This window comes from Haliotis rufescens, unplaced genomic scaffold (assembly GCF_023055435.1).
Source record: "Haliotis rufescens isolate VD_foot unplaced genomic scaffold, xgHalRufe1.0.p SCAF_6, whole genome shotgun sequence".
In the NCBI taxonomy this organism is placed as follows: domain Eukaryota; kingdom Metazoa; phylum Mollusca; class Gastropoda; order Lepetellida; family Haliotidae; genus Haliotis; species Haliotis rufescens.
In genome coordinates, this window is record NW_025964334.1 from 1,912,898 (window position 1) to 1,939,716 (window position 26,819).

Genomic DNA, 26,819 nt, shown 5'->3' on the forward strand with positions numbered 1-26,819 from the left:
AGAGGATGAATACTGATATTGGTAGCCTATCTGGTTCCATGACCTGAAGACAGATTATCAACACTGACTAGAGATAACAGATGATTTATTTAGCCTTTGCCCTTGCTTCGCTTGCTGTTATCCTTGCATTTGCATTTCTTCATTAAGCTGCGGAAAATATTCTTTCTTTTGGATCCTTTGGAGACATTGACCTTCTGATCAATCAGCTCATTCTTTTCCTCTTTCTCATCTGGGAACACAAAATTCAGTTTGTTAGGAAAACGCGAATAAAACAGTATTCACTCAGTTGGTTGCTTTGAACATCTTTCAAGCTGTAACCGGAGACATGGAATGAACAGTTATTCTACCATGATCAGGACATGTTTGAGTGTGCAAGTGATTATTGCTTAACGCCGCATCAACAATCTTGCACCTATACGCGGACACGGACCTGGGGTAGAATGTGTCCCCGGCACCCCATTGCTAGCCGTAAGACTACATTGAGAACCCTTGGTGATTCTGGATAGATTGACAACACTCTATTGCTTGTCCTAAGAGGCGACTAAATGGATCGGGTGGTCAGGCTCGGTGACTTGGTTGATTGCATGTCAGTATCCCAAATGTGTGTATCAACGATTCTCATGATGGCAGTCACTGAATTGTCTGGCCAAAACACTATTATTTACAAATCGTGGTTATATAACTGGAATATTATTAAGTGTGGCATCATACAACAGACAAATCACAAACATATATTATCAATATTAGAAAAGGTACCTTACAACCCTAACAGACTGTCTCGGTCGTCCAGAGCGTCCCCCCGGAGAGCGGAGGGTCGTAGGTTCGATCCGGGCGCGTCATACCAAAGAGTTAGTGAGTGAGTATGGTTATACGCCGCTTTTAGCAATATTCCAGCAATATCACGGCGGGGGACACCAGAAATGGGCTTCACACATTGTACCCATGTCGGGAATCGAACCCGGGTCTTCGACGTGACGAGCGAACGCTTTAACCACTAGGCTACCCGACCGCCCCTCATACCAAAGACGTGTAAAGAATGGTACTTGTTGTTACCCTGCCTGGCACTGACATTAAGGGGCTAAAACAAGTACTGGTCGGCTTAGAGTCAGTATGCCGTGTCTGAGTACGGTATTCATGTTAAACTGAGGCATGGTATCTCAGTGTGCTAGCACTATAAAATCGGCATTAGTCCGGACTAGTTCAAGCAGCCACACACACGTGCATGCACGTTGCATTATAAGTGCAATAATCTTGGACGCGGGGTTAAACCCCATTCCACCTCACTGCCAACCCTAGCAACCCGGGTGTTGAACCTAAATTATGGCACTCGCCTTAGTCGCCTCATATCGACTAATGCATGACCTAACTATATAACACATGCACCAGTGCAACCTATTATTGAAAAAATGCAACCTAACGTTTATGTCTACATGCACTATTAATTTATGTTTTGTTTGTTCGTTGTTTAACGCCACACTCAGCAATATTCCAGCTATATGACGGCTGTCTGTAAATAATCGAGTCTGGACCAAACAATCCAGTGGTTGGCATGTTGAGCATCAATCCACGCAATTGACATATGATGACATGCATCAACCAAGTCAGCGAGCCTGACAACCCGAACATTAACTCAGGGAGTCAACAAATCCGCTGGAAGACAACCACCTGTTTGATGGTTGAATTCACATTCAATAAAAGATCTGATGATCCTTAAAGAGTATAAAAACCAATACAACAGAAGTTCAATTGTCATAGTCAAAACGTCAGTCCTAGTTTTAAATTCACCTTCCTAGGACTACCATTTGGCACGAACCAATAACATTCTTTGAATAAGAAGCAGACCCCCAGCCATACCTTCGGCGGTTGACAAGGCGGTGGAGTTTTCCTCTATGGTGGGACCCTCGCCTGAGGCGGGTATGTCCAGATCAAAAGCAAGTTTGGGAGAGTCCATGCCCTCCTTGGATTGTCCGATGAACATGGATGATTCACTACTGGTGAGAGACATCGATGACCCGCGTCTGAGAGGCAGATGTGATATGTAGCCATAAGGGTCATCCTGGAGATACTTGATCCGATCCAGCCAGTTGTCCCATTTAGAATTCCCCTCACGCACGGTGGATAACTCGAAATAGCGGGATCGAGTGTGTCTTGCGGACACTTTCAAGATAAAGTCTTCTGGCACGGTTGAGATGTCTACTGATCTGAGAGGAATGATCCACTTTAACTCCATCCCGTCAACTGCAAGGTCGACATCGACGGTAGAGGTGATGGCAGGATCTTCCTTCCAGTTGAGAATGTATCGTCTGCCGAGTAGGAGATGGTCTGGAGACAGGCCCAGCACGACCTGCTGTAGAGCATCGCCACATTTGTCCAGCTCTACAAACGTTGCCTCGAGGAGGACAATGTCTTCAAGGTCGCTGTATTCATCCATTAGCAGCAGTTTCTGGAGAGGACCCTTGATTTGATCCATGGTGTTCTGTCTAGACTACTTTGTGGATAACGTCCTGGAAACACAAGGTGGTCACACAAGGTATAAACTATCTAATATAGGTCGGGGGTCACTGCTTCAAGATATATTTTTCAGAACATCCAGCCTGAGCAGCGAACAATTTATTTGGTATTCTAAATCCCAAGATATTTTGTCCAATAATTTCTGGAACATTTTTTTTATTCAAAAAACGTACACAGACGCACGCGCACACTTCTTTTTATCGAAGCAAAATAGATTGTCCCAGAAAATTCTTGACAAAATAAATATACATCAGGCTGTTGAAAAAAAGAAATTGCACAAATATTATAATGTGTTTTTCTTTGAAATAATATTGAGGCTTATACTTACATTTTAAAAAATATCTGGTTTTGCAGCTGTAGCTGGGAAAAATATCTAATCAAAGAATATAAAATGGTCGGTCCCTAACTCTATATGTTTACGGTTCCCCCCACGAATTCGAATTAACAAGGTTTCAATGTACAGAGGTAATCAAAGTTTCCTGAGAAATCTGAGAAGAAAAATGTCATGGCATTACTTCTAAGCGGTTTCCAGGCCTTGGATGCGTTTAGCTTTATATAGTCAGTCGACTAAATGGAATTGGTGGTCAGGCTCGGTAAATAGGTTGATTGCGTGTCATCATATCCTAATTGCGTGGATGCTCATGATGTCAGTCACTGGTTTTGTCAGACCCGGACTCTATTTATTTACAGACCGCGGCCATATAGTTGGAATATCGCTGGTCTGCGGCGTTAAACAACAAACAAATAATGTTGAGGATGAGTGAATCACGGCGAGGTATCGAACCCGGACCGGGCCTTCGGCGGGACAAGCGAACACCTTAAGTAGATTCAGTATTCTTTATCTCCAAAAAATATAAGCATCAGTTCTTTTTTCAATAGATATAATCTACGATTAATATACAAAGATTTATCTATAATACGCGATGCACTACTTCTTCCATGGTATATCAGTAATTGCGTCATGTAAGGTTTGTTGACAAACAATAAAACTCATCATCTGGTAGAATACTGTAATAATCAAAATTAAACAACGCGCATCTTTTTACCTGATTGTTTAAACTCGAATAGGTGTACAAGGATTCTCGGAGCCTTTTAATGTAAAACAACTTACCGAGATCTGGCAATATAAATGACTTCTGTCTCTTAGCGATGCCACCTGGACGAATGCTGCAGATGTGTGCACTCTGATTATGACGTCATGTTACCACATGTATTGATGACGTCAAGATTATTGTGCTTTTTCACATCACTGAATCACTCTAATGTGTCGTCAAATTATGAGTTGATTCGTAACCTGTGTGTTCCCGCTTCTACAATAACAGTTGGAAAGATGACTCTTGTGAATAGATACTATACTGTCGGGCAAAAGAAAGTAGACACTCATCTCTGATGGTGGCGAAATACACTCTTCAAAAAAAGAAACGCATAGGTGTTTTGAGAATTCCAATTAGATTTTTTTTCCCAGCAATCGTCATAAAGACAATTCTTATGTTTGATTCCCGTTAATCATGTCATGTGTGTTGTGCATTGCGCGCAAAACACATCTCAAAATGCTTTTTGTATGCTTCAGCACAATGCATGTGCAAAGTGTTGGAAACAAGGGTAGAGACACTGACTATAAAATACCGTACAAAATTCATCAGTTCATTACGAATTTTCTGACGTGAACGGAGATCGAAAAATGCCAAGATTAACTGCAGCTGACCGAAATATCGCCATTGGACGTTTGGAACCAGGGGAGTCCCAGTCTGCCGTTGCAAGACACTTCAACGTTCACCAAAACACCATATCTCGACTATGGGATCGATATACCCACACTAATTCGATTCAAGATCATCCCAGAAGTGGAAGACCAAGAGTGACCACCCCTGCTCAGGATCGGTACATCCGGTTGCATCACCTTCGGAATCGATTTGCTACAGCAACGGACACTGCAGGACAAGTGCCTGGTATGCGAAGAATTTCCGACCAAACCATCAGAAATCATCTGAGGGAAGTGGAAATTCGAGCGAGACGACCAAAAGTTGGACCTGTCTTGCGACGTCTACACCGTCAACGACGTGTCCGGTGGTGCAACAGAGTACAGGCATGGGATCTCAGGAACTGGCGACGCGTTTGGTTCAGCGATGAGACACGTTATCTTCTTCAACGACGGGATGGAAGACAACGTGTATACCGACGTCGACATGAACGTTTTGATCTCAACCCGATTGAACATTTGTGGAACGAACTTGATCGACGCGTCCGTCAACGTCACCAGCGTCCCCACACTGGCACAACACGCCAACGCCTTACAGGAGGAATGGCGAAGAATTCCCCACGAAAAAATCCGAAGACTTGTGCAATCTGTGCCAAGGAGGTGTCGAGCAGTGACGGCTGCAAGAGGTGGTGTGACCAGGTTCTGACCATGACGCCCCCTTGTGGCTACACATGTGCAATGACTGACCTGAATTAATGCTGACAATGACGACAATACTTTTGTCGATCACTGTGTCTAATTTAATTTGATTGTGTGTAGATACTTTTACATCCGCTTAATAAATATCCTTATTTTTTAACTATGCGTTTCTTTATTTTGAAGAGTGTATGAAACAACCAAGAAATGGTTATTCGATGGTGATGTATTTTATACGGGTATCAGTTGTATTTTGGACCTTAAGTTTGCATCGTTTCGGCGATTGTTTTCAGCCTACTATATTTTTAATAATGTTTGTAATTTTTTAGTCAAATCCAATTTTCAAGTGTATACTTTCTTCTGCTCGGCAGGGTTTTTTCTAACGATATCATGCATTAGCAATGGATCTGAAAATCTGTTAGGGAGATTTTCACAATGATTTCCGTATGCTAACTTCAGACGTGTCTCCATGATTAAATTACTCACGTTTATTCATGGCGTTAATGAAAAACAACAGTAAATTGTAATATTTTGTAAAGAGTCTTGTGCCCAGAACGTGCACCTGCAACACAGATATGATGTGCAGCACCAGGGTTCAGACTTGTCCAGTGGATTACGAAAAATAATATTAAAGAAAACAAGTGAAAATTTAAGAATTTTAACTTTAATTCTTTAAGGGTTATCTTTGTAAAAACACAAGACGAAAAGTGCTGAAATGTTGTATAATAGGATGATAATTTGACCCCCACTTGATCATCGGTACCTATACACTACTCTTCTCCAAATCTAAGAGGCTCAAAGAGATGACGTTTTGGTAGTAAAAGGCACAACAATGAGCTTCAGATATAATCAGGACAAATAGAATTGATTAATTTTCTTAGGATTGCAAAGAAAGTAATTTTGTCAGAGTGGTCGAGCTGAAACGTGGTGTAGAGTATTAGGCTTATATATATATTTTTTATGCATAGGTCAACTTTGGCTAGTGAATGTGATATCAGTACGAACCTGGAATATCCCATTATCAGAAACTGCCGCATCAAATGCGCCAATACGTTTAGCAATGTTTGGTACAGTGTCGATGTCCTTTGCGTTTATGCCGTGATATGGCTGTAATATTGCTAAAAGTGGCGCAGAACCATACTCACACACTCACTCACTCTTTACATGTATGAATACGACAATTAACAGCCACATTTTCTTTACCTGACGGCGAAAGATTTCACTGCACCTCAATTTACCTGGTAAGAAACAGTTCTTTGTCGCAATTTGTTGTTATTGAAATAATAAAATATCTTCTTAGTCAACCCCCAAATTGTGTTGTTATTTTGACACGATTTTGAGACAATGTATACAGACACGATTATCAGCATGTTTTGTGGCAAGAATTGTTCACGTGAATCTCACGGAGGTGATCATCGAACTTGGGCTTCTACGTCAACGGGAACCTTACGAGTGTAGAATATGACGTCATAATGGTATGACGTCACAATCACAGTCCATCAATAATGATTCCGGTGAGGTGACAACGTATAGCATGACCTGTAGATTCAACAAATTTACAAACAACGCAACTCGGTTCATGAAACATCGCATCGGGGGACGCTCTAAGGCAGGGAAAAGGACGGGCAGAGTAGCCAAACTACTCAAGCGTGGTGACTACCCGGGGATGTCCACGGACATTGTCCTGGAAGCGCCCTGTTTCCAGCTGCGAGCGGACGGAGAGGTGGACCGCCACGTGTTTATAGGGCTGACCACAACAGATTGTGTTATGGCCGTACAGCGTCTTCCAGATTACGGGGAACATCCTGGCGTGAAGTACAGAGCGAATGTCGACCTGGATGTGGAGGGAATGGAACTCGTCTGCTCGGCTCCGCTGAGGTTTATCAGGTATAACACAATATATGTCTGGTTAGTTTGTTTGTTTTTGTTGTTGAACACCGCACTCAGCGATATTTCAGCTATATGATGGCGGTCTGTACATAAACGAGTCTGGACCACACGATTCAGCGGTTGACATAACGAGCATCGATCCACGCAATTGGGATACGATGGCATGCATCAACAAAGTCAACCAGTCTGATCCCGTTAGCCGCCTTTACGACAAGCATACTCGCCTGTTTCGGCAAGCATTGGTTGCTGAAGACCTATTCTACCCCGGATCTTCACGGGTCATATGTTTGGTTGTCGTTGAACGTAGCAGTCACCAGTATCCCAGCTATATCACGGCGGTTTGTAAACAATCCAGTCTGGTAAACAAACAAACAGTGGTCCTATGTCAGTCAGAAATCAGTTAAACAGCGCTGGTGGCGAGAGTAGTTGGATGGGGGACGTGTTTGGCAGCTTGACTCCCGAGTTTCTTGGGCTCTGACCTTGCACCCCACTGACCCATTGACCGAGGTAATAATGTAGCGCCCTGAGCAAGCATGCTTAAGGGTGTGAATTTGGCGCATTGTAACATATACATCATTGATAATAAATGGAGATCTCATCAGACGTTGTCTATGAATTATGTTTATTGTTTGTGTTTGTGTACACACTTGAAAGCAGTTCTTCTGATCATACACAGAGTTTCGTCCCTTATGTGTATCAGAAACCTGGGTTCGAATCTAGACTCGCCCCAATTATGAACCTCGGTTTATCCGCACCATACCCGTGCTCGTTGTTTACCAAAGTTACGTCTTAGACCGACGCAACATCACACAACAAGCTGACATAATCAGTGCTATAAGTGGAATACTGTTCAGAGCTGCGTACAACCAAACTCACTCACTCACTCTACTGATATATTTGTATATTTTCATATATTTCTAGGTTTTTCCTGATTGACACGCGGTCCCGGAAGTTCGCGATCTGCACAAATCTCGGCAGTGTGTGGTACTTCGAGATGTGCAACTCGGCCGATGGCTCAGACGAACTGTGGACAAACTGGCTGGAAATGATCCACGCCCAAGACCATCCCGAGTGGTTCGGATACCGGACGTGGACAGTCGGTCGGAAGGACGCCATGGACGCCAGAAAATCAACATTACCCAGAGACACCAAGGGGAAAGACGGGATCCTTAGATTCATCAAGAGACCACTTGCATTCTGTGCTGTAGATAACGTTGGCACCCAGATCCCCTTTGCGAGGCTCCATTCCAAACAGCCTGGAAGAGCATTCCGAACTTCAAACGCTGATTCTCATATGGAGAAGAATTCTCCTTTTAAACATGTCAAATTTGTAATCCCACAAGTCCGAAAGTCCCAAACAAGAACAAAGTGTGATGAGGTGCGGCAGTCCCAGTCTTCCACAAATCTTTCCGCAAATCTTTCCGCATCATACACGTGCAGAGGCAAGCGCCACGTGGTCAGGAAGAGCCAATCAGAGTGCATGCTGGGTGGCGGGTCAGGGTTCACCCCTGGCAGCGGCCTGTACTTCAAGTACACGACCCTGGCCTTCTTGAGCGAAGCTCTACGGGCTGAGCCTCACAGAGCCGTTGACATCGCCGCCATCCGTTACCACAAGTGGGGCATCACCAAGACCTGTCTCAACCAGCTGCAGAAAGTAAATACCGTATTTCCTCTATTTAGAAATCAGTGCTTTTCATAGAGGTCGACCTATATTTCACGACCACACCTCTAGATTCCACCTCTAAAGACCATACCTCCAGACCCAACCTCCAATAGAGATTGGCCCATACCAAAAGTCGTTAAAAGATGGTACTTGTTGTTACCCTGCCTGGCGCTCGGCATTAAGGGGCTAAAACAAGGACTGGTCGGCTCAGAGTCAGTATAGTGTGTCTGAGTGGGGTATTCATGTTAAACTGCAGCATGGTATCTCAGTGGGCTTGCACTATAAATCTGCATCAGAGCGGACTATTACACGGCCACACACACGTGCATGCACGTCGCTACCAGGGCAATAATCTGGGACGCGACATTAAACCCCATGTCACCTGACCTCAATTCATATACCTGATGAAACCTCACACTACTTAAAGAAATAAAAGCGACAAAACCCTTCCCGTAGTAATACACGTTTCGATTATCTGCAGAAACAGATTCCATTGAGCGTAAAAGGTAATATTGTAATACAAAGTTTATTAATGTATATGTATTCTAACCCGGGTCGTCTCTGTTGTTTATGTTATTTTTGTTCTGTGACCTTTGGGTGTGTTGGTTTTATGAAGATCCACCTCGTCCATACACAAGGGACATTATAGTCTTCATGGAACGGACCTAGGTTAAATTGAACACATATAATCGACTTGTAGGCTATGTATTAATTGTTCAAATAACAAAGAACCGGTAGTGTTGCCTTTGTGTGTCAGTTCGTTGGAACTCGACTTGATTTTTATATACACTAGTCACTATGTGACTTTTGTTTCAGATTTGGAAAGCGCGGAATGAAGAGAGATTAGCAAGAGAACGCAAGATGTAGGTAGAAGTATATCACAAACGGTCGTGTTTAAATACTAGTAATAAGAGAGATGTGACATCTTACTGATGCCTGGAATAAAAGGCATAGACAGTGTTTTGTTTGTTGTTTAACGCCGAACTCAGCAATATTCCAGCCATATGACGGCGGCATGCTAATAATCGAGTTTGGGCGAGACCATCCAGTGATTGATATTGTGAGCAACGATTCACGTCGTCGGGGTACAATGACACGCAATCAACCAAGTCGCCGAGCCAGCATGGTTACTGGGGACAGATTCGAATGCAGAATCCAACAGGTGCAGGTATACCATGAAACCTTACAACACAACTCTCGATTAACTCGACTCATCAGTTTGAGATGATGTAGCTTATAATTATACACCATGGCCTCGTATTGGCTGTGTTGAAGTGAGTAACTTTATTGACATTTTTTTCAGGGAGCTCAATCGTGACGATTCCGATGACAGCATAACGGATTTAGTCAAAGAATTCGCTCAACCAAAAAGTAGGTCTTATTTGTACTTGGCATACAGTCGAAAGGTTGTCTCAAAGTTCATTTTGATGTTTATTTAAGGAAGAGGCAGGATGTCGGCCCTTTTGGGCCACTTGGAAAGTCTATTTTTATGTAACGGAATCTTTTAAATGTTTTTGTCATAGTTATCTGACTTTCTGCTAACTTACAATAACATGGTCAAGTTTATAAGTATGGCGAAGATGAGGCTGATTCTTTTTGTGAACATCAAATGATGGGCAAGTCCGTGACCCAGGATGATTTCTTTCTGTCCAACGAAGACGGATGGTCGGGTAGCCTAGTGGTTAAAACGATCGCTCGTCACGCCAAAGACCTGGGTTCGAGTCCCACATGGGTACCATGTGTGAAACCCATTTGTGGTCGTCAAAGTCCCCGCTAAACATACACACGTATACTCTGATATTTTTTTCGATAATTGCTTCAAAATTCTTTTCCATTTTATTATACGGTATGTTTTAACGTAATCACCGGTACATTGGAAGAAAACGTGTGTACAGCTGAATGCTATTTCTGGCTTAGTTTACGAGACAATCACACGGTAATCTTTATCCCTGCATACAAAACAATGCCTAGTATAACATGAAATGCAATCAAAATGGCAAATCATCATGTCTAGTGATGTTTAATCGCAAATTTCACATTTCCATGGAACAAGTTTGTTATAGTGTTGTTCATTCACCTGAAGCAATACGATGTTGTATTTTTGACCAACAGAAAAAGAGTTTGATTAAAGTGTAACCTTTATGTAGCGTCCATAAAATTTCCTAGTCCCGTGATGGGATTCGAACCACGGACCTTCTGATCACAGGTCGGACGCCTTGTCCACATGACCAAAGAGGTTAACCCCGTCAGCAAGCTGACAAGGTAAGGATGTCATCTGTGGGATGACTCCACGCCCTGCTACATACTCCCCCGTCAACAGAAGGCACGTCCCGGGCCGCATAGTAGGGTACTGAGGCTTATTTTGCTCAAATTTAATATGAACGTGCTCAGCCCCACGTTGGGCGCCAATGTAGCGGCCATAAAATTTCCGAGTCCCGTGATGGGATTCGAACCACGGACCTTCTGATCACAGGTCGGATGCCTTGTCCACATGACCAAAGAGGTTAACCCCGTCAGCAAGCTGACAAGGTAAGGATGTCATCTGTGGGATGACTCCACGCCCTGCTACATACTCCCCCGTCAACAGAAGGCACGTCCTGGGCCGCATAGTAGGGTACTGAGGCTTATTTTGCTCAAATTTAATATGAACGTGCTCAGCCCCACGTTGGGCGCCAATGTAGCGGCCATAAAATTTCCGAGTCCCGTGATGGGATTCGAACCACGGACCTTCTGATCACAGGTCGGATGCCTTGTCCACATGACCAAAGAGGTTAACCCCGTCAGCAAGCTGACAAGGTAAGGATGTCATCTGTGGGATGACTCCACGCCCTGCTACATTTACATAAGCCGACCCCTTTAAATATTTTTCTTGGGCGGTATTCGGTTTATCTACGGTCATATACGGTACCTACACTGTCACTATAACACCTGTTGCAGGTAAGTCCGCACCCACCAGATGGAGCAAGGTGAAGAGTCTGCAAGTTGAGCGGCCTCCAGCACGAGATGCCATGATCAGCTTAGCCGTGTTTGAAACCTATGGATCCCTCAAGAGGTATATCGGTGTTAGTTTTTGGCTGCCTTTGTCATTATCATAGGCGACACCGATACAGATGTCACAGATTGTTCTATGTGACATCAACCAGATGACCAAAGGCACTCACCACTGTACTACTCAAACGCCGCTGTAACGCTTGAGACGATGGCATAGTTACTTTGATTTGATTTTATGTGTAAAATTAATAAAATGTCAGTTCATGTTTTCCAGGAAGGAGAAGGGTTGGCTATATGGGGCGACGCCGCAGACCTTCGCCTCTCAGTTGACCCAGATTCACATCGACATGTTCCAGAAAATCACGGAACTGGATATCGTCAACTTCTTTGATAAACACAACGCAGTAAGTAAGGGGGCCCGTGGAAGGCTGGAGGGCTGGGGTTAACGTTGCACTCAAGATCATTGCACTTATTTAGCGACGTTGACTTATCTTTGCCGCTGTATAACATGAATATCCCACTCAGACACTGTATACCGACTCCAAGTCCCTTTTGTATCCGACCCGTGAAGATCGGGGTAGAACAGGTCTTCAGCAACCCATGCTTGTCCCCGTGAAGATCCCGGGTAGAATAGGTCTTCGACAACCTATGCTTGCCGTAAAAGGCGACTTTGCTTGTCGTAAAAGGCGACTAACGGGATCGGGTGGTCAGGCTTGCTGACTTGGTTCATACATGCCATCAATCTCAATGTTCAGGATATTAATCACTGGATTGTCTGGTCCAGACTCGATTATTTACAGACCGCCGTCAAATAGCTGGAATATTACTGAGTTTGGCGTTAAACAACAAACCAACCAACCTTTTTGAATCCCCCAATGCTGAGCGCCAGGCATGACTTCCAACAAGTACAATCTTTTAACGTCTTTTGGTATGATGCGTCCATGGGATCGAACCTCTAATACCCCCGGACAGACACTCTATCCACTAGACCACGGAGGCGGTCGTGTATAGCGTATTGCCACGATGATAGGTAGAACGACTTGAATTAACCCCCAAAGAGGCACATACTGGCGTACGTCTGTCATATTGGTGTTTCCCCTCTCCTGCTGGTCATAAATTATCATTAAGAAATGGTCTTCAGCAACCCATGCTTGTTGTACGAGACGACTAACGGGATCGGGTGATCAGGCTCGGTGACTTGGTTGATGCATGTCATCGTATCCCAATTGTGTAGCTCAATGCTCATGATGTCAATCACTGGAGTGTTTGTCCCTGACTCGATTATTACAGACCGCCGTCATATAGCTGGAATATTGCTGAGTGTGGCGGTAAACAACAAACAAACAATACATAAATTAATAGTGCATGTAGACATAAATGTTAGGTTGCATTTTTTCAATAATAGGTTGCACTGGTGGGGTGATAAACAAACAAACAACACATACATTAATAGTGCATGTGGAGTGCATCGTTAGCCTCCGCCAACCCCAAATCTGATTTTTATCGTTGTCTACACTGTGTTTATTTTAATGATTAGATAAAACAGACTGTGAAATATTTATTGTTTTGTGTTTATGGAGGTAGAGAAAACCCTTAGTGCAGGGTCTGCATCCTACACTCAGAGTTGCGTCCCTTGGGCACGCCAGAAACCTATAATTGTGGGTTCAAATCCCGGTTCGCCCCAATTATGTTTCTAGGTTTGTCAGCACCATACGTGCTCGTGGGTTTCACCTAAGTGGTAAACGTCTGAGACCTGCACCACTTCGGGCTTTCCTCCCACATTAAGCTGACACGCCGCGATATAACTGGAAAACTGTTAAAAGCGGCGTTAAACCCAACTCACTTACTTAATTATCTCCCCTCCTGCCCATACTGTAATGCTATAGCCCTAATGAAGCAAGTCTAGATTTTCCACAGGTTCAGGTTCTGAATCTCCCATCTCACTGGGGCTCCTTTTCAGTTTAAATGGAGTTGTTTGTTTCTATAAAAATTATATATTTTTAGAGGCTAAGCGTTAGTTTAACAAGCAGTGTGCACAGCGCTGTTACGTTTATAACTCCATAAATACCAAACATATCAAAACCAATTCTTAATCACACATAGCACGTACTTAGAGCTCATTTTGAAAGACATGGTACAAGCTGGACATTGTAGCTACCTTGTTCACTATTTGCAACCAGGCCCGTCCTACAAAGTTGATGAAGCTGCTAGCCTTCTCCAACCATGCCAGCAATCTCGTTGCCATGGAGATAGTCAAGTCCAGAACACACGCAAACAGGACCCAGAGGGTCAAGTTCTTCATACAGGTGAATAGTGACACCTTTACCTTTGTTTTTTTGTTATTTAACGCTGCACTCATTTCAGCCATATGAGGACGGCCTGTAAATCCACTGGACCAGGCAATCCAGTGATTGGTATTGTCCCCAACATTCCACTCCATCAGGGCACCATGACGTGTATCAATCAAGTCACCGAGCCTGGCCACCCACCCATTCGGTCATCTCTTGCCCGGAACTCTCCAGGGGAAACGTTTTAACTGCTCCTATATCTTTAGATTTACGAAAGCCTATAATGATTCCACTTTGGTAGCATATATGTGTTTACTTTTAAATTGAAATTTCTCGTTATTTCAATTATTTGTTTATATTATCGAAATTTCATGTTTTTTTCTCGTCATTTCGATTATATTTTTGTAAGTTCAATTATTTTCTCGTTACTCTGAGGTTCTTTCTCGTAATTTAGATTATTTTCTCGCAATTTAGATTATTTCTCGTTACTTCAAGTTAATTTTTAAAAATCGAGAATTTGATGTTTTTCTCTCGTTATTCCGTTATCTTGAAATTTACGGGTTTTTCTTGTTACTTTCATTATTTTCAATAATTTTATTTAATAAACTCGAAATTTCCCCTTTTTCGTAATTTCAATAACTTTTCTCGAAATTACGAGTTTTGCTCTCTTTATTTCGATTATTATCTCCTTATTTCAAGTTTATTCCAAAATTGAAATTTTAAGAAAATAATTGTAATAAATAGAAAATAAACGAAGAAACAAAAAAAAAATCGAAGCAACTGGAAAATATTCATAGTAACGATAAAAAAACACTCGAAATTTCGAGAAAGTAATTAAAATATCGAGAAATTTCGATTAAGAAGAAGAAGAGTGCTACCATTAAGCTTTCGTATAGAATATGGGTTGCGTTGTGCAGAGAAAGTTGCCATGATTCCTGGTGGTGAGCTCCAACCCCATATTTGCCCTCACTCTTACCATGTTTTTTCATCAACATGCCCTGGTCGTGGTTTTAACCAACTGTCATGGTCTTGGATTATTTATTCCCAATTTGGCAGTACCGGTAATTATAAACCTTAGGCAACAGGACCACACGTGCTCTCTACAAGACATACACGTGCTCTCTACAAGACATACACGTGCTCTCTACAAGACATACACGTGCTCTCTACAAGACATACACGTACTCCCTACTGCGACTTACTTCCCCTTGTACTGTTGGTGCAGGTCAGTGAGGCGTGTCGAGAATTGGGTGACCTTCATTCCGCGTGGTCAGTGATAACCGGACTTCAGCTGTTTCCAGTAGCTCGGCTGACTGACACATGGTCTGACGTTTGCAGGAAATTTCCCGTCATTTACAGGTACGAGCTCATACAAACCACAATGAGACCATTTGTGCTCATGGAACTGGAAGACCAATAGTCATGGCTTACCTTGCAGATTTGTTGTGAAGAGAGTACGAAGACGCGTTAACGTAAATGAGGTTGTTTTTTTAACGAACCCATCAATCCTTTTTGTGAGTGAGTGAGTGAGTTGGGTTTAACGCCATCTTTAACAGTATTTCAGTTATATCGCGGCGTGTCAGCTTAATGTGTAAGGAAAGCCCAAAGTGATGCAGACGTTTGCCAAACTCACGAGCACCAGTATGGTGCTGACAAACCTAGAAACATTGTCGGGGCAATCCTTTTCGATTCAAAGAATCGCAAATAGACACTGTATAGTAGAGGTCTTCATAAAATGATGTATACAGCAAACAGGAAGAGTGAGAGAGTATGGTTTTATGCTGCATTTAGCAATATTCCGACAATATCAAGGCAGGGGATCCCAGAAATTGGCTTCACACTTTGTACCCATGACGGGAATCAAACCTGGGTCTTCGGCGCAACGTGTGAATGCTTTAACCACTAGGCTACCCAACCGCCCCACAAACAGGAAGAGGAAAATTATATGATTATAGGTTATCCTGCTAGACATTTAGGTTGTTTTTTTCCTTTCTTGAATACATTTTGTCTAATTACGTAGGGACTACGAGAATCTCTGTCTGATGTTTGCCTGCTTGTCTTCACCCAAGTACAGAGATGAGCTTCAGAGCTCCTCACAGCGCCCTCCATACCTCCCTTGGCTAAACCACTTCCTCTGGCATGTAATGAAGACACTGTGTCGAGATTTCTCCAACCAGATTAACAGTGATTGCAAGAAGGCAACAAGGTCTAGAAAAATATCTTTTGATTGGAAACTCTGTTGGGGGAGGAATAGTTCGATTCAAGATTATGTCTTAAAAGGATTTGCGAAACCCAAGAAGGAAGGTGGCAGTAAGAAGGCTAAACTTCCCAGAGACCTTAGTTCTCAATCTGGGAAGGAGAAACAGAGGCCTGGTGGTGTTCAGGGTGTCCAGGGTGTTCAGGGAGTCCAGGGTGTCCAGGGTGTTCAGGGTGTCCAGCAACAGCAGGTGGGTTCAGTCAGCAAGTCAGTTGACAGTATGGCAGATGACCTTGCAGCCCAGATAGTCACACAGGCCATTAGTGAACACTCCAGGGTTCACCAGTCACTTCCAGCACACAAACAGACGGTGTCATCTAACCCTGGATCTGACTCTCATGTACACCGTAAACCAGGTACTTCCCAAGTAACTGAAACCAAAGATAAACGAGTGGAAATTGTTAAAAGTCCTTCTATGCACGGCCACCATCCCATGTCTTCCCTTGGTACAGACCAGCTCACGAAGGACATCCAGCATGAAGACAGGACTGAGAGAGCGCCTGTGGATCGTCATCGGCAAGGCTCCTCTGATGTAGCCAGTGCAGTTCCAGAGCCAACTGATACCGTACATGTCCAGCATGATCTTACAACAGATGCTTCAAACTTAGAATCTTCAGGAATTGTTGGGCAGCATCAGGAACCACAGATCCCCAATCCTGTTTCCAGACCTGTAGGTGGGACAGCGTCAAACAAGCATGATCCATCCCATTGCCCTTCCCACTTTGCACAGCAAGATGAGGAATTCATGAGAGAGAAGGATAAAGTGATAGACAAAGCGATCAAATTCAAGCTGAGGCAAACCAAGCGAGGGGAGATGTTGAAGGACTGGACAGGGGCTGAGGAAGACTCGTCTGATGAGGAAGAAAAACAGTCATCCAAAAAAAAAACCACTGCAAGGCGATCACTTTTCTCAGGTAGGAAACAATCACCCAAAGATAGCATGGATACTAAAGAGGCAAAGGTTGTGAAAATAAGACCAGAAAGGATGTCTACAAAGGCTGAATCACCCAAACAGGACCCTAAACGTGGCCTTGTAGCTGTGGGTGGAAAGAACAGTTTAAGTAAAGGCAATTCACAAACATTGAAGCTTAAATCCACAAACACTACCAAAGGAACATCACCCATTTTGGATAATGCTTCTGGAAATTCCCAGGGACATTCAGATTACAGTAATGTGTCTCGAACAGAGGATCGACCACAGAAGTCAGTGCGGTTCCTGAATCATTCACAGAGCCATAATGAGGACGGGGACTTAAACTGGTCAAGTTGTAACCCTCATACCAGTCAATATGAATGTTCACCCTGTCACTGTGAGACTGGTGGGGAGGACGATGGAATAGCCTGTGGTGGCATGATCATGAACATCTCCAATAGACAAGATCTTGACAGGCAAAACAAGTTGACATGCCAATGTGGACAGATGGACAATACGGAATCTGATTTGACAAAGTGCACATGTGGAGAAGCCACTTGTGGACATTGTACAAGTGATGAAAGGCCAGATAATTGTCACTGTCACAGTAGGAAGCTGAACAATATTAGTTCCCCAGACATAAATTGCACACAGCATCCTATTGCCAGTTGTGTTTTTTGTACAACTGCTGAAAGGCCAGAGAGAGATACCTGTCCAAACACAATGTCTCAAGAAACAGTCCGAATGAATCATGATTGCATGAAGGCTAGATACAAACTAGATGACCAGAAGCTTCACCCTGATGTCAGGAATAAGGCGGATATGTTGTGCCATTGTGTAAAGTTCCTTGACAGCAGTCTGAGATATGCTGCTTCCTGTAAGAACCCTCAGATCTGTGGTGTTTCGTGTGCTGTTGCCGGAAGTTGTGACCAGGCTTTAAACACAGGGTTAACATCCATGAACAGGAACCGGGAACACTTTCCTAACTGGAACCCTACTGGCAGCCTGTGTGATAGTGATACATGTGCTCAAAGTCATGATGCATTAGACAGGAACTGGTCGAGTTCAGGTCGCCTGTCGTCACCGCAATGGTGCTGGACGTGCGACATGTCTGACTGTGTCTTGCACAACTCCGGCCTGGAGACACTGGTGGAGCTGCAGCAGGCGTGTCTGACCTTCCACCTAAAGGTCAACAGCAGACTGAAGACCTACATCACTGACCAGCATCAGCGTGCGACACAGTTTCAGATCCTGAGGGCCACTGTACCCATCACATCCTGATTAAAACAACACATATTTGTAATTGTTATCATTTTTATACTTATCAGTAGTCGCTATATGGCTGAAATAATGCTGATGCAACGTTAATTTTTAACTCACTCACTGTCAGTGTATGGCTGAAATAATGCCGATGCAGCGTTAATTTTTAACTCCCTGTCAGTATGATTGGCAGTTCAAACAGTTAACTGTTTTCTTCATCAATGACTGAGTGAATGGGTTTTATTGATGTGTTGAGCAGTATTCCAGTCATATCACACACAGCCTGATGTATGTGGACAGATCAAATGGGCCTTACTGTTGCGTTGTGTGCATGGACCTGTGTGTTGCTGATCATACACTTGCCGGACTATAGTGCTAGGCTACTAACATACCTGAGATAGCCCACTAAGATACCAGTTTAACATGGATACCCGACACAGACACAGTACACTGACTCCAAGCCGATCTGTCCTTGTTTTATTCCCTTAACACTGAGCGCCAGGCAGGGTAACAACAAGTAATATGTTTGGGGATAGAACAATGGACTTTCCAATCTCTGGGCTCTACACACTCGACCACATAGATGGTTTGTTTGTTGTTTAACGCCGCAGTCAGCAATATTCCAGCTATATGACGGCGGTACATAGATGGTGAAAAGCTCAAAGTGACATAGGTCATAGACGTGTGTGTATATCACTTTGGTGGACCCCACATTTAAAGGCGAGTGAGTGAGTGATTGAGCATGGCTTTTAGTAATATTCCAGCAATATCATGACGCCAGAAATGGCCTTCACACACTGTACCCATTTTGGGAATCGAACCCGGGTCTTCGGCGTGAAGAGCGAACACTTTAACAATTAGGCTACATCACTGCCCCCACCAATAAAGCTGTGGTGCTGACAGACCAAGGATTAGAATCAGCAGGAATCTGGGATTCGAGTGAGTTTAGTCAAGTCACTTTGAACCGAATTCCAATTATATCACAGCATGTCAGCTTGGAGGAAAGCCCAAAATTCTTGCTGTTCTTTGATGTTTGCCACTTTGAAGAAACACACGAAGCCATGGTGTTGAAAAATTAGATGTAATTTAAACCAAAGATAAGCAGATCCTGCCACTACTAAGGAGAGAAATTGAAGAATATCTGAATGGAGATATGCTTTCCTACGCTGGAGATTATATGAACCAGTCTGTTAAAGTCCCAACATAAAGTATTGGTGATCATAACCACTTTTGATGCTTATTGCAAACGATGTTCTAGTTTTGTAATATCAAAAACAACCCTTAACCAAGGCCCTATGACTGTATAATGATTTTACATAAATTAATGACGTATTGCTGTAAAACGCAATAGGAACGTGCACAGAATCTTTAAGTACCCACACTTTGATGACATCAAGCCCAAGAAAGCACATAAAATACACTGATAACTGATAAGTGATAGAGAGTGTGTTCAGGGACAATCTCATTAAAATCAGATCTTTGCTTGCTACCGCTAAACAAAGATCTGAGGACATCCCATTACGGGTCACGTCAGACCAACCTTTCGCGAACTTTGACCGACCAATGGAATGACCAACAAGAAGTCAGACGGCAGCTTAATCGAACAATACGGCACGAGTTTCAAACTGGCGACTACGCTTCGAAAAATATTTTGACATACACTTAATCAAAAAATTAAAAACTGAACAAAAGAACATTCTGGAATGGCTAATGGATGGTCTTGATTGTATGAATACAGACATTAAGCCCATAACTCTCATTCGGAATACCCTGTGTTTTTTTCGAGGTTACACAATCAAAAATCACATTCCAACCGTCACTTTCATGATCTGGTAACAATGCTCTGATTGGTCCTCCGATCTTTGTTCAGCGGTAGCGAGGACTAAGATATGATTTAAATGAGATTGATTCAGAGATTGTTGCTCTGTGTAAAAAAGTAAGGCTCAGTCAGACACACAGTTGAAAATGTTTTACATTCACTTAGGAGCATGTAGACATAAATATTAGGTTGTATTGTTCAATAGGTTGCACCGGGGCATGTCATATATAGTGCATATACATTCAAGAAATATTCTTAGAAGATAGGTGGTGCCTTTGATGACTCCCTGATAGACTGCTATGAAGTCTTTGACAGGCATTTAGAAGTTGGGAGAACATGAATATATGACACTTTTTTTAAATGGATAGCAACTCCTTTTTTATTCTTTGTACGTTTCAGAACTACTTCGTCTCACCTGATGAAGGAGCATGAAGTAGCTCTGAAAAGTTATAAAACAGAAATTGCTATCCATAAGAGAGTGTCATGTATTCATATAAAGCTATTGCATAAGTTGGGGTAGAATACGTCTGTGCCCAGTACTGCAGTCTGCTCCAGGGTCAGGTAGAATAATGTGTGATTATGTTTTTCATTAAGTGATCAAATGTTTCATTTCACTCCCTGAATCAATCAAGGACTAAATCCATAAATACAAAAGTGGTTTATTGCAAACAAAGATGCATAAATAGTGTACAAGTATTTATAGGCTAACAGTTATATACAACTGACCGGCAGATACTAAACAAGGACAACAATATCAGGTAACTGTATAGAAGTAACAATGGTTACACGTGCACACTACAAGCTAGCGACCCTGGAGGAACAGTGGGTGCCTTCAACTGACGAGCCATACACCTGGACACAAGTTAATCACCACTTTCTTCATATTTCCATATAAAAGTCATGTCTTAATATCCTAGCCTGTATTACTTTTCCCCATGAAACATTTGTTTTTGCTTCAAAATTGACACTTGGTAAATACAGAAATCAATGATCTGTTTACGTTTTGTAGCTGTTCCCAGGAGTTGTTTTTTGCCCACCCTTTCAATGGTCTATTCCGGTCTGCGAGATCTCCGGGGATTGGAATTGTTGCCAATCACGTGACACAGGACACCTATCAGAGATCTAGAGATATTGCAACCCATCTCCAAATCACTAGACTCCCATTATGTTGGTAATCGGAGGATGTAGACTTTGTGTACGTATCGAGACGTTGCCATAAGATGCACAACTGTGGGTACCTAGATCACTCGACTGTGACCTTGACACTCCCTTTTTGCGTGTCCTTGTCACGTGATCATCAAATCGAGAGGAAAAGTGCTCCTCATCATATGATGTGACCATCCTGAGAAACTGTGTTCTCGTACTGGCTATTCAGCAGGTATCCGCGTATCTTACACATTGAGATCAGTGGTATGAAGATGTCCCCAGACCTTCAGGATAGAGGAAAACAGAGGTGGTGCTTGACTTTTTTCCAGGTGTAAAGTAAAGCCTCCTCTAGCACTTTCAAGAAATATGGTTATCATAATTGTAGGATAAAGGTTTGAGGCATGAAACGATTATTGACCCTGCAACAAACAAAAGCTCTACTATATGATGAATACCCAAAGAAAAGCATCAGTACCCAATGTGCGCAAACACTGAATGGCTCAAGGCACTATCTGGAGCCCAGCTTCTATTATACATTCAAATGTTGTCATGGCATCATCACATTCATTATTTGTCTCAAACAATGTTCAAGCAAGGCTCTGTCACACAGCACTGCGTACACCCATTCGAAGACCTGCAGCAAATTCATCACTTGGATTACCATCATGTAAGTAAACCATTCTGATTAACGAGCAGCTTTAATCACAAGAGCTTCTTGAGGAGTGTGCATACACCTATATTTCAGGAGTGGATGTAAAACTGAGTAAAACTTAAGAGTTTTTCAGGAAACATATGCAAAAGTTGACAGAAACGTATGGACAGAAATATATATTTACAATGATGAACATTTTTCAAATTAACTTGAAATGTATCACAATTTCCGTTATTTGTAAAGGATTGAAAATGAAAACAGCTGAAGTGTTGACATGATTCGCATAATAACACATTCAAACAAGAAACTGATTCCTCCTGGTGTAGCGTCCCCATTTCATACACTGTCTCACTACCAATAACAGAAACATTGGCTCGGAGGTGGAAATATATATCCTTTATGTCCTATATATCCTAAAGCTGTTCCTATGTATACACCTAGACACATGCTATATGTTGCCATATACAATAGCAATGTTTTAAAAGTGAATCTTGTATTTAATATTTTGAAATATTCATTTTCAGCTATTTTGAAACACAGAAACCAAAGCTGATTTTTGAAAGAATGTTTTTGTATCTTCCGAAACAGATGCCACAGGGTGTACAATGGAAATAAGTGATGTAAATTCTAAGAATGGATCACTGAAAAGGGTGTTCATGAAAAGGGTAAGCCTGTCCTGCTCTACCAGTAGTATCTGCTACTCTGACAAACATGTGAGCATTGTTTGGTTGCCTATCACTGCATGCACCCTTTCAAAGAACTTGATATCGTATGAAGCTACATTGTTCTTGTACCAATTTTACATCAGGTATAGGTAACGTCTGTCAAAACCAGGTCAATGTCACATAAAGACATTTCTGAATAATCCATGGAAGATCAGAATATATGAAAACAAACAATGAATGGAGGTTATTTTTCATGATGAATACATGTTTCAGATTCCTCAAAAAGGCCAAGCATTGCAAGTATTTACAGTGCACCTTGTACTAGCTAGTCATCCTCTAGTGTGTAATTAGTATCAAAGTATGTATCCAGCATATTAATTTTGACCAAGTCTTGATGAAAAAGTCATGCTGCCTGACCTCTTTTACAGTTTCGACAAATATCTCCTTCCTACAGGTTCGTTTCCTCTGTGTGTGGTAGATCTAGCTGATGCACAATGATTTCAACTCCAGTGGAGCTCTGGACTGGCTCCAACGGTTGACTGGAGGCTTCACCATCTAGCTCCATCAGCTGACTGGAGCCAACACCATACCCAACAGCCACATCAACCTTCTTCACGGATCCGTTCTGCTTTACAATTCCATTCTTTCTCACAGGACCATTCCTCTTCAAAGATCCGTTATCCATCACAGGACCATTCTGCATGCGAGGAATATCGTCCTCCACCGTCTCCTCGAACACATCATCCGAGACATCAATCGATACTGAGGCATCACACTGTTCAAAATGAGAGCCACTTCCGCCTCCAAGTGCCCGCAGTGGTCTCTCCTCTGTATCCACAGGCCTCTCAACTGAACATGTGTCACTCACATCGGATTCATTTTCTTCCATGGTTGTGGGAAGGGGACTCAGACGGTGGTCATGAAGAATATCCGAGCTCCTATGCTGCCCGAAGCCGGAGGTGTCATTGGGGTCGATGTCTGAACTCCTCCGAGGGCCAAGGGGGAGATGGTGCCCCCCATGGAGGATATCGGTAATAATAACTCCACTGGAACCGCGTCTCCGACCGATGTTGGGTGTGGAGGTGTCTTCATTTGTGATGGACTCGGCGGAGCCGGGGAGACTTATGGAATCGTCTTCACTGAGGTAGTCTTGGCTGGAGTCTGGCAGCGGCATGGACGTGCTGGAGATGTTCAGGAGGGCTTTCCTCTGGTGGGTTTCAATACATGCGGGCGTCGACATTCGTTTCCCGAGCATTGATCTGGAATGCAAAGGATCAGACTGATGCCACAACTTGACTTACTGGTTTCCAGAAACATAACGCCTGGGGACCCATTTTATTCAGTGTGAGAGAGAATGTCATTTTCACTATTTCAATTTTCTCCCTGTCGCTAGCAAGTATTTGTCTGGACACACCAGTGACTGAGAGCATGTGCAGTATCCCACACCATCAGGGCTTCATGACATGCAATCAGTCACCAGCCTGACCACCCATGCCTCTATAGTCCTGTCACCCTGGCCTGTATAGTCCTGTCACCCATGCCTCTACAGTCCTGTCACCCATGCCTCTATAGTCCTGTCACCCATGCCTCTACAGTCCTGTCACCCATGCCTCTACAGTCCTGTCACCCAAGCCTCTATAGTCCTGTCACCCATGCCTCTATAGTCCTGTCACCCATGCCTCTATAGTCCTGTCACCCATGCCTCTACTGTCCTGTCACCAATGCCTCTATAGTCCTGTCACCCATGCCTCTATAGTCCTGTCACCAATGCCTCTATAGTCCTGTCACCCATGCCTCTATAGCCGTCACCCATGCCTCTACAGTCCTGTCACCCATGCCTCTACAGTCCTGTCACCCATGCCTCTATAGTCCTGTCACCCATGCCTCTACAGTCCTGTCACCCATGCCTCTACAGTCCTGTCACCCATGCCTCTACAGTCCTGTCACCCATGCCTCTACAGTCCTGTCACCCATGCCTCTACAGTCCTGTCACCCATGCCTCTATAGTCCTGTCACCCAAGCCTCTACAGTCCTGTCACCCATGCCTCTACACTCCTGTCACCCATGCCTCTATAGTCCTGTCACCCATGCCTCTACAGTCCTGTCACCCATGCCTCTACAGTCCTGTCACCCATGCCTCTACAGTCGTGTCAACAATGCCTCTATAGTCCTGTCACCCAAGCCTCTATAGTCCTGTCACCCATGCCTCTACAGTCCTGTCACCCATGCCTCTATAGTCCTGTCACCCATGCCTCTATAGTCCTGTCACCCATGCCTCTACAGTCCTGTCACCCATGCCTCTATAGTCCTGTCACCAGTCCCAGACCAGTTCTACGATTCCGCGATTGCAGAATTACACTGCAGAATTACAGAAAATTCAAAGAATTTACTTAATTTTATCAATTAGTGCACTTATTTTTATATTTTCAAGCTTTTCTATCATATTTTGCCCAAACACTGCCAAAACATTTAACAAATGATTCAAACACACAAAAAATTTAAATAAATAATTCTCACTTTTATATGTTCTTGTGGTGTTGTGACATAAACCATGTTGGAAGCTTACCAGATTTTGGTGACTCTATGCGTATTATGTGTATAATTTGTATGTCTTTTCCAATTTGTATGTCTTTTCTTTTTCCTCTTTATAGTGATAGTTTGGGGAATTTGGTTTCGGATTTGGATTCGAGTTTTCGAAAATTTACTTTATATCAGTATTTGAGGGGGAAATAGTTGTTTTAACCACAGAATCTACCACAGAATTTTGTAATTTTAGCAGAAGAATTTTGGTAATATTACTGCATAATGTTGATATTTTACCACAGAATTTGTCTTGGACTGATCCGGGCAAGCATGGGAGACTTTGGAAGTTATTTCCCCCCTGAAAACCTTACAGGACTCATACTACTCAGGAATCTAAATGGGGTTAGTTCATGCAGCTGCGTGTCTGGCTGCTTGATTTATAGTGCAAGCCCACTGAGATACCATGCTGCAGTTAACATGGATACCCCACCCAGACAAAGTACACTGACTCCGAGCTGACCAGTCCTTGTTTAGTCCCATTAATGCCAAGTGCCAGGCAGGGTAACAACAAGTACCATCTTTTAATGTCATTTGGTACGACTTGTCTGGTGTTTGATCCACAAACCTTCCACTCACCACCAGTCCATGGAGTTGGTCACCCTTGACTTGGGACAAAAGCCCAAAGTGATGCAGGTTAGAGACGTTTACCACTTGGATGAGTGGGTGAGTAAGTTGGGTTTTACCCCAGTGTCAGCAATATTCCAACAATACATGGCTGGACACCAGAAATGGGCTTCACACATTGTACATCTGTTGGAAATCAAGACCAGGGCTTTGGCGTGACGAGCAATCGCTTTAACCGCTAGCCTACCCAACTGCCCCTTACCACTTGAATGAAACCCATGATATGGTGCTGACAAATAATGAAACATAATCATGGTGACTGAACCACGATTCTGTGACACAACAGACATGATGACACACAACAGATAATTTTACACACAACAGACAATATGACACACAACAGACAAGATGACACACAACAGACAACATGACACACAACAGACAATATGACACACAACAGACAAGATGACACACAATGTGACACACAACAGACAATATAACACAACAGACAATATGACACACAACAGACAATATGACGCACAACTGACAATACGACACACAACAGACAATATGACACACAACTGACAATACGACACACAAATGATACGGCACACAACAGACAATATGACGCACAACAGACAATATGGTGCACAATACACAAGATGACTCGCAACAGAATGTAACACACAACAGACAATATGATGCACAACAGACAATATGATGTACAACAGACAATATGACACATAACAGACAATATGACAGACAATATGACACATTGACAACAGACAATATGACACACAACAGACAATATGACAGATGCTTGCTGTAGCGGCATGGTCACACTTACTTCCTCCTCCGACTGGCTTGAAACATAAGAAGTGAACATCTATATAGACACCATTAATAATGAAGGATGAGTGAGTGAGTGGGGTTTAACACAGCTTTGAACAGTATGCCAGTTATATCATGGCGTGAAGTGATGCCGGTCTAACACATTTACCACTTAGGTGAAATCCACAAGCACGGTTAAGATGCTGAAAAAAACCTAAAAACATAATCTGGGCAAACCGGAACATAAAACGTTGATCATAAGTTTCTGGCATGCCAAGGGAGAAAAATTGTGGCGCCTTAGACAACTGGGCCCCCCTTGCCCCCTAATGAAGGCTGACCTACACACACCTCACCTGTTGCAAAACATGAAGGCTCCAGCTGTAATACTATT

General features: G+C 43.1%; 3 protein-coding genes across 3 annotated transcripts in view; 1 reads left to right on the plus strand and 2 right to left on the minus strand.

The window, feature by feature from the left end:
• Positions 1-68: 68 nt before the first annotated feature.
• Positions 69-3,707, minus strand: LOC124149754. Its single transcript, XM_046521529.2, has 3 exons — positions 3,623-3,707; positions 1,855-2,504; positions 69-229 (listed from the first exon to the last, which is right to left on the minus strand). The coding sequence occupies exons 2-3, from the start codon at positions 2,468-2,470 to the stop codon at positions 90-92; spliced, it is 756 nt and encodes a 251-aa protein (XP_046377485.2). The 5' UTR covers positions 2,471-2,504; positions 3,623-3,707; the 3' UTR covers positions 69-89.
• Positions 3,708-6,415: 2,708 nt separating this feature from the next.
• LOC124149790 lies at positions 6,416-18,206 on the plus strand. Its single transcript, XM_046521567.2, has 9 exons — positions 6,416-6,793; positions 7,718-8,450; positions 9,276-9,322; positions 9,763-9,830; positions 11,397-11,511; positions 11,725-11,854; positions 13,631-13,756; positions 14,964-15,097; positions 15,759-18,206. The coding sequence occupies exons 1-9, from the start codon at positions 6,441-6,443 to the stop codon at positions 18,187-18,189; spliced, it is 4,137 nt and encodes a 1,378-aa protein (XP_046377523.2). The 5' UTR covers positions 6,416-6,440; the 3' UTR covers positions 18,190-18,206.
• A 2,424-nt stretch (positions 18,207-20,630) lies between these two features.
• Positions 20,631-26,819, minus strand: part of LOC124149791 (sodium/hydrogen exchanger 10-like) — a 67,787-nt gene continuing 61,598 nt past the window's right edge. The window contains exon 27 of the mRNA XM_046521568.2: positions 20,631-23,709. Coding sequence (XP_046377524.2) covers positions 22,899-23,709 — 811 coding nt within the window. The 3' untranslated portion in view covers positions 20,631-22,898. The remainder of the gene's footprint in view (positions 23,710-26,819) is intronic.

Excerpts from the sequence above, each read along its gene's own strand:
- LOC124149754 (XM_046521529.2), bottom strand. The coding sequence starts at position 2,470 with ATGGATCAAATCAAGGGTCCTCTCCAGAAACTGCTGCTAATGGATGAA. Across the intron at positions 230-1,854 it reads CGCCTTGTCAACCGCCGAAG|ATGAGAAAGAGGAAAAGAAT; the intron begins GTATGGCTGGGG and ends TTGTGTTCCCAG.
- LOC124149790 (XM_046521567.2), top strand. The coding sequence starts at position 6,441 with ATGACCTGTAGATTCAACAAATTTACAAACAACGCAACTCGGTTCATG. Across the intron at positions 8,451-9,275 it reads GTCTCAACCAGCTGCAGAAA|ATTTGGAAAGCGCGGAATGA; the intron begins GTAAATACCGTA and ends CTTTTGTTTCAG. Across the intron at positions 15,098-15,758 it reads AAATTTCCCGTCATTTACAG|GGACTACGAGAATCTCTGTC; the intron begins GTACGAGCTCAT and ends CTAATTACGTAG.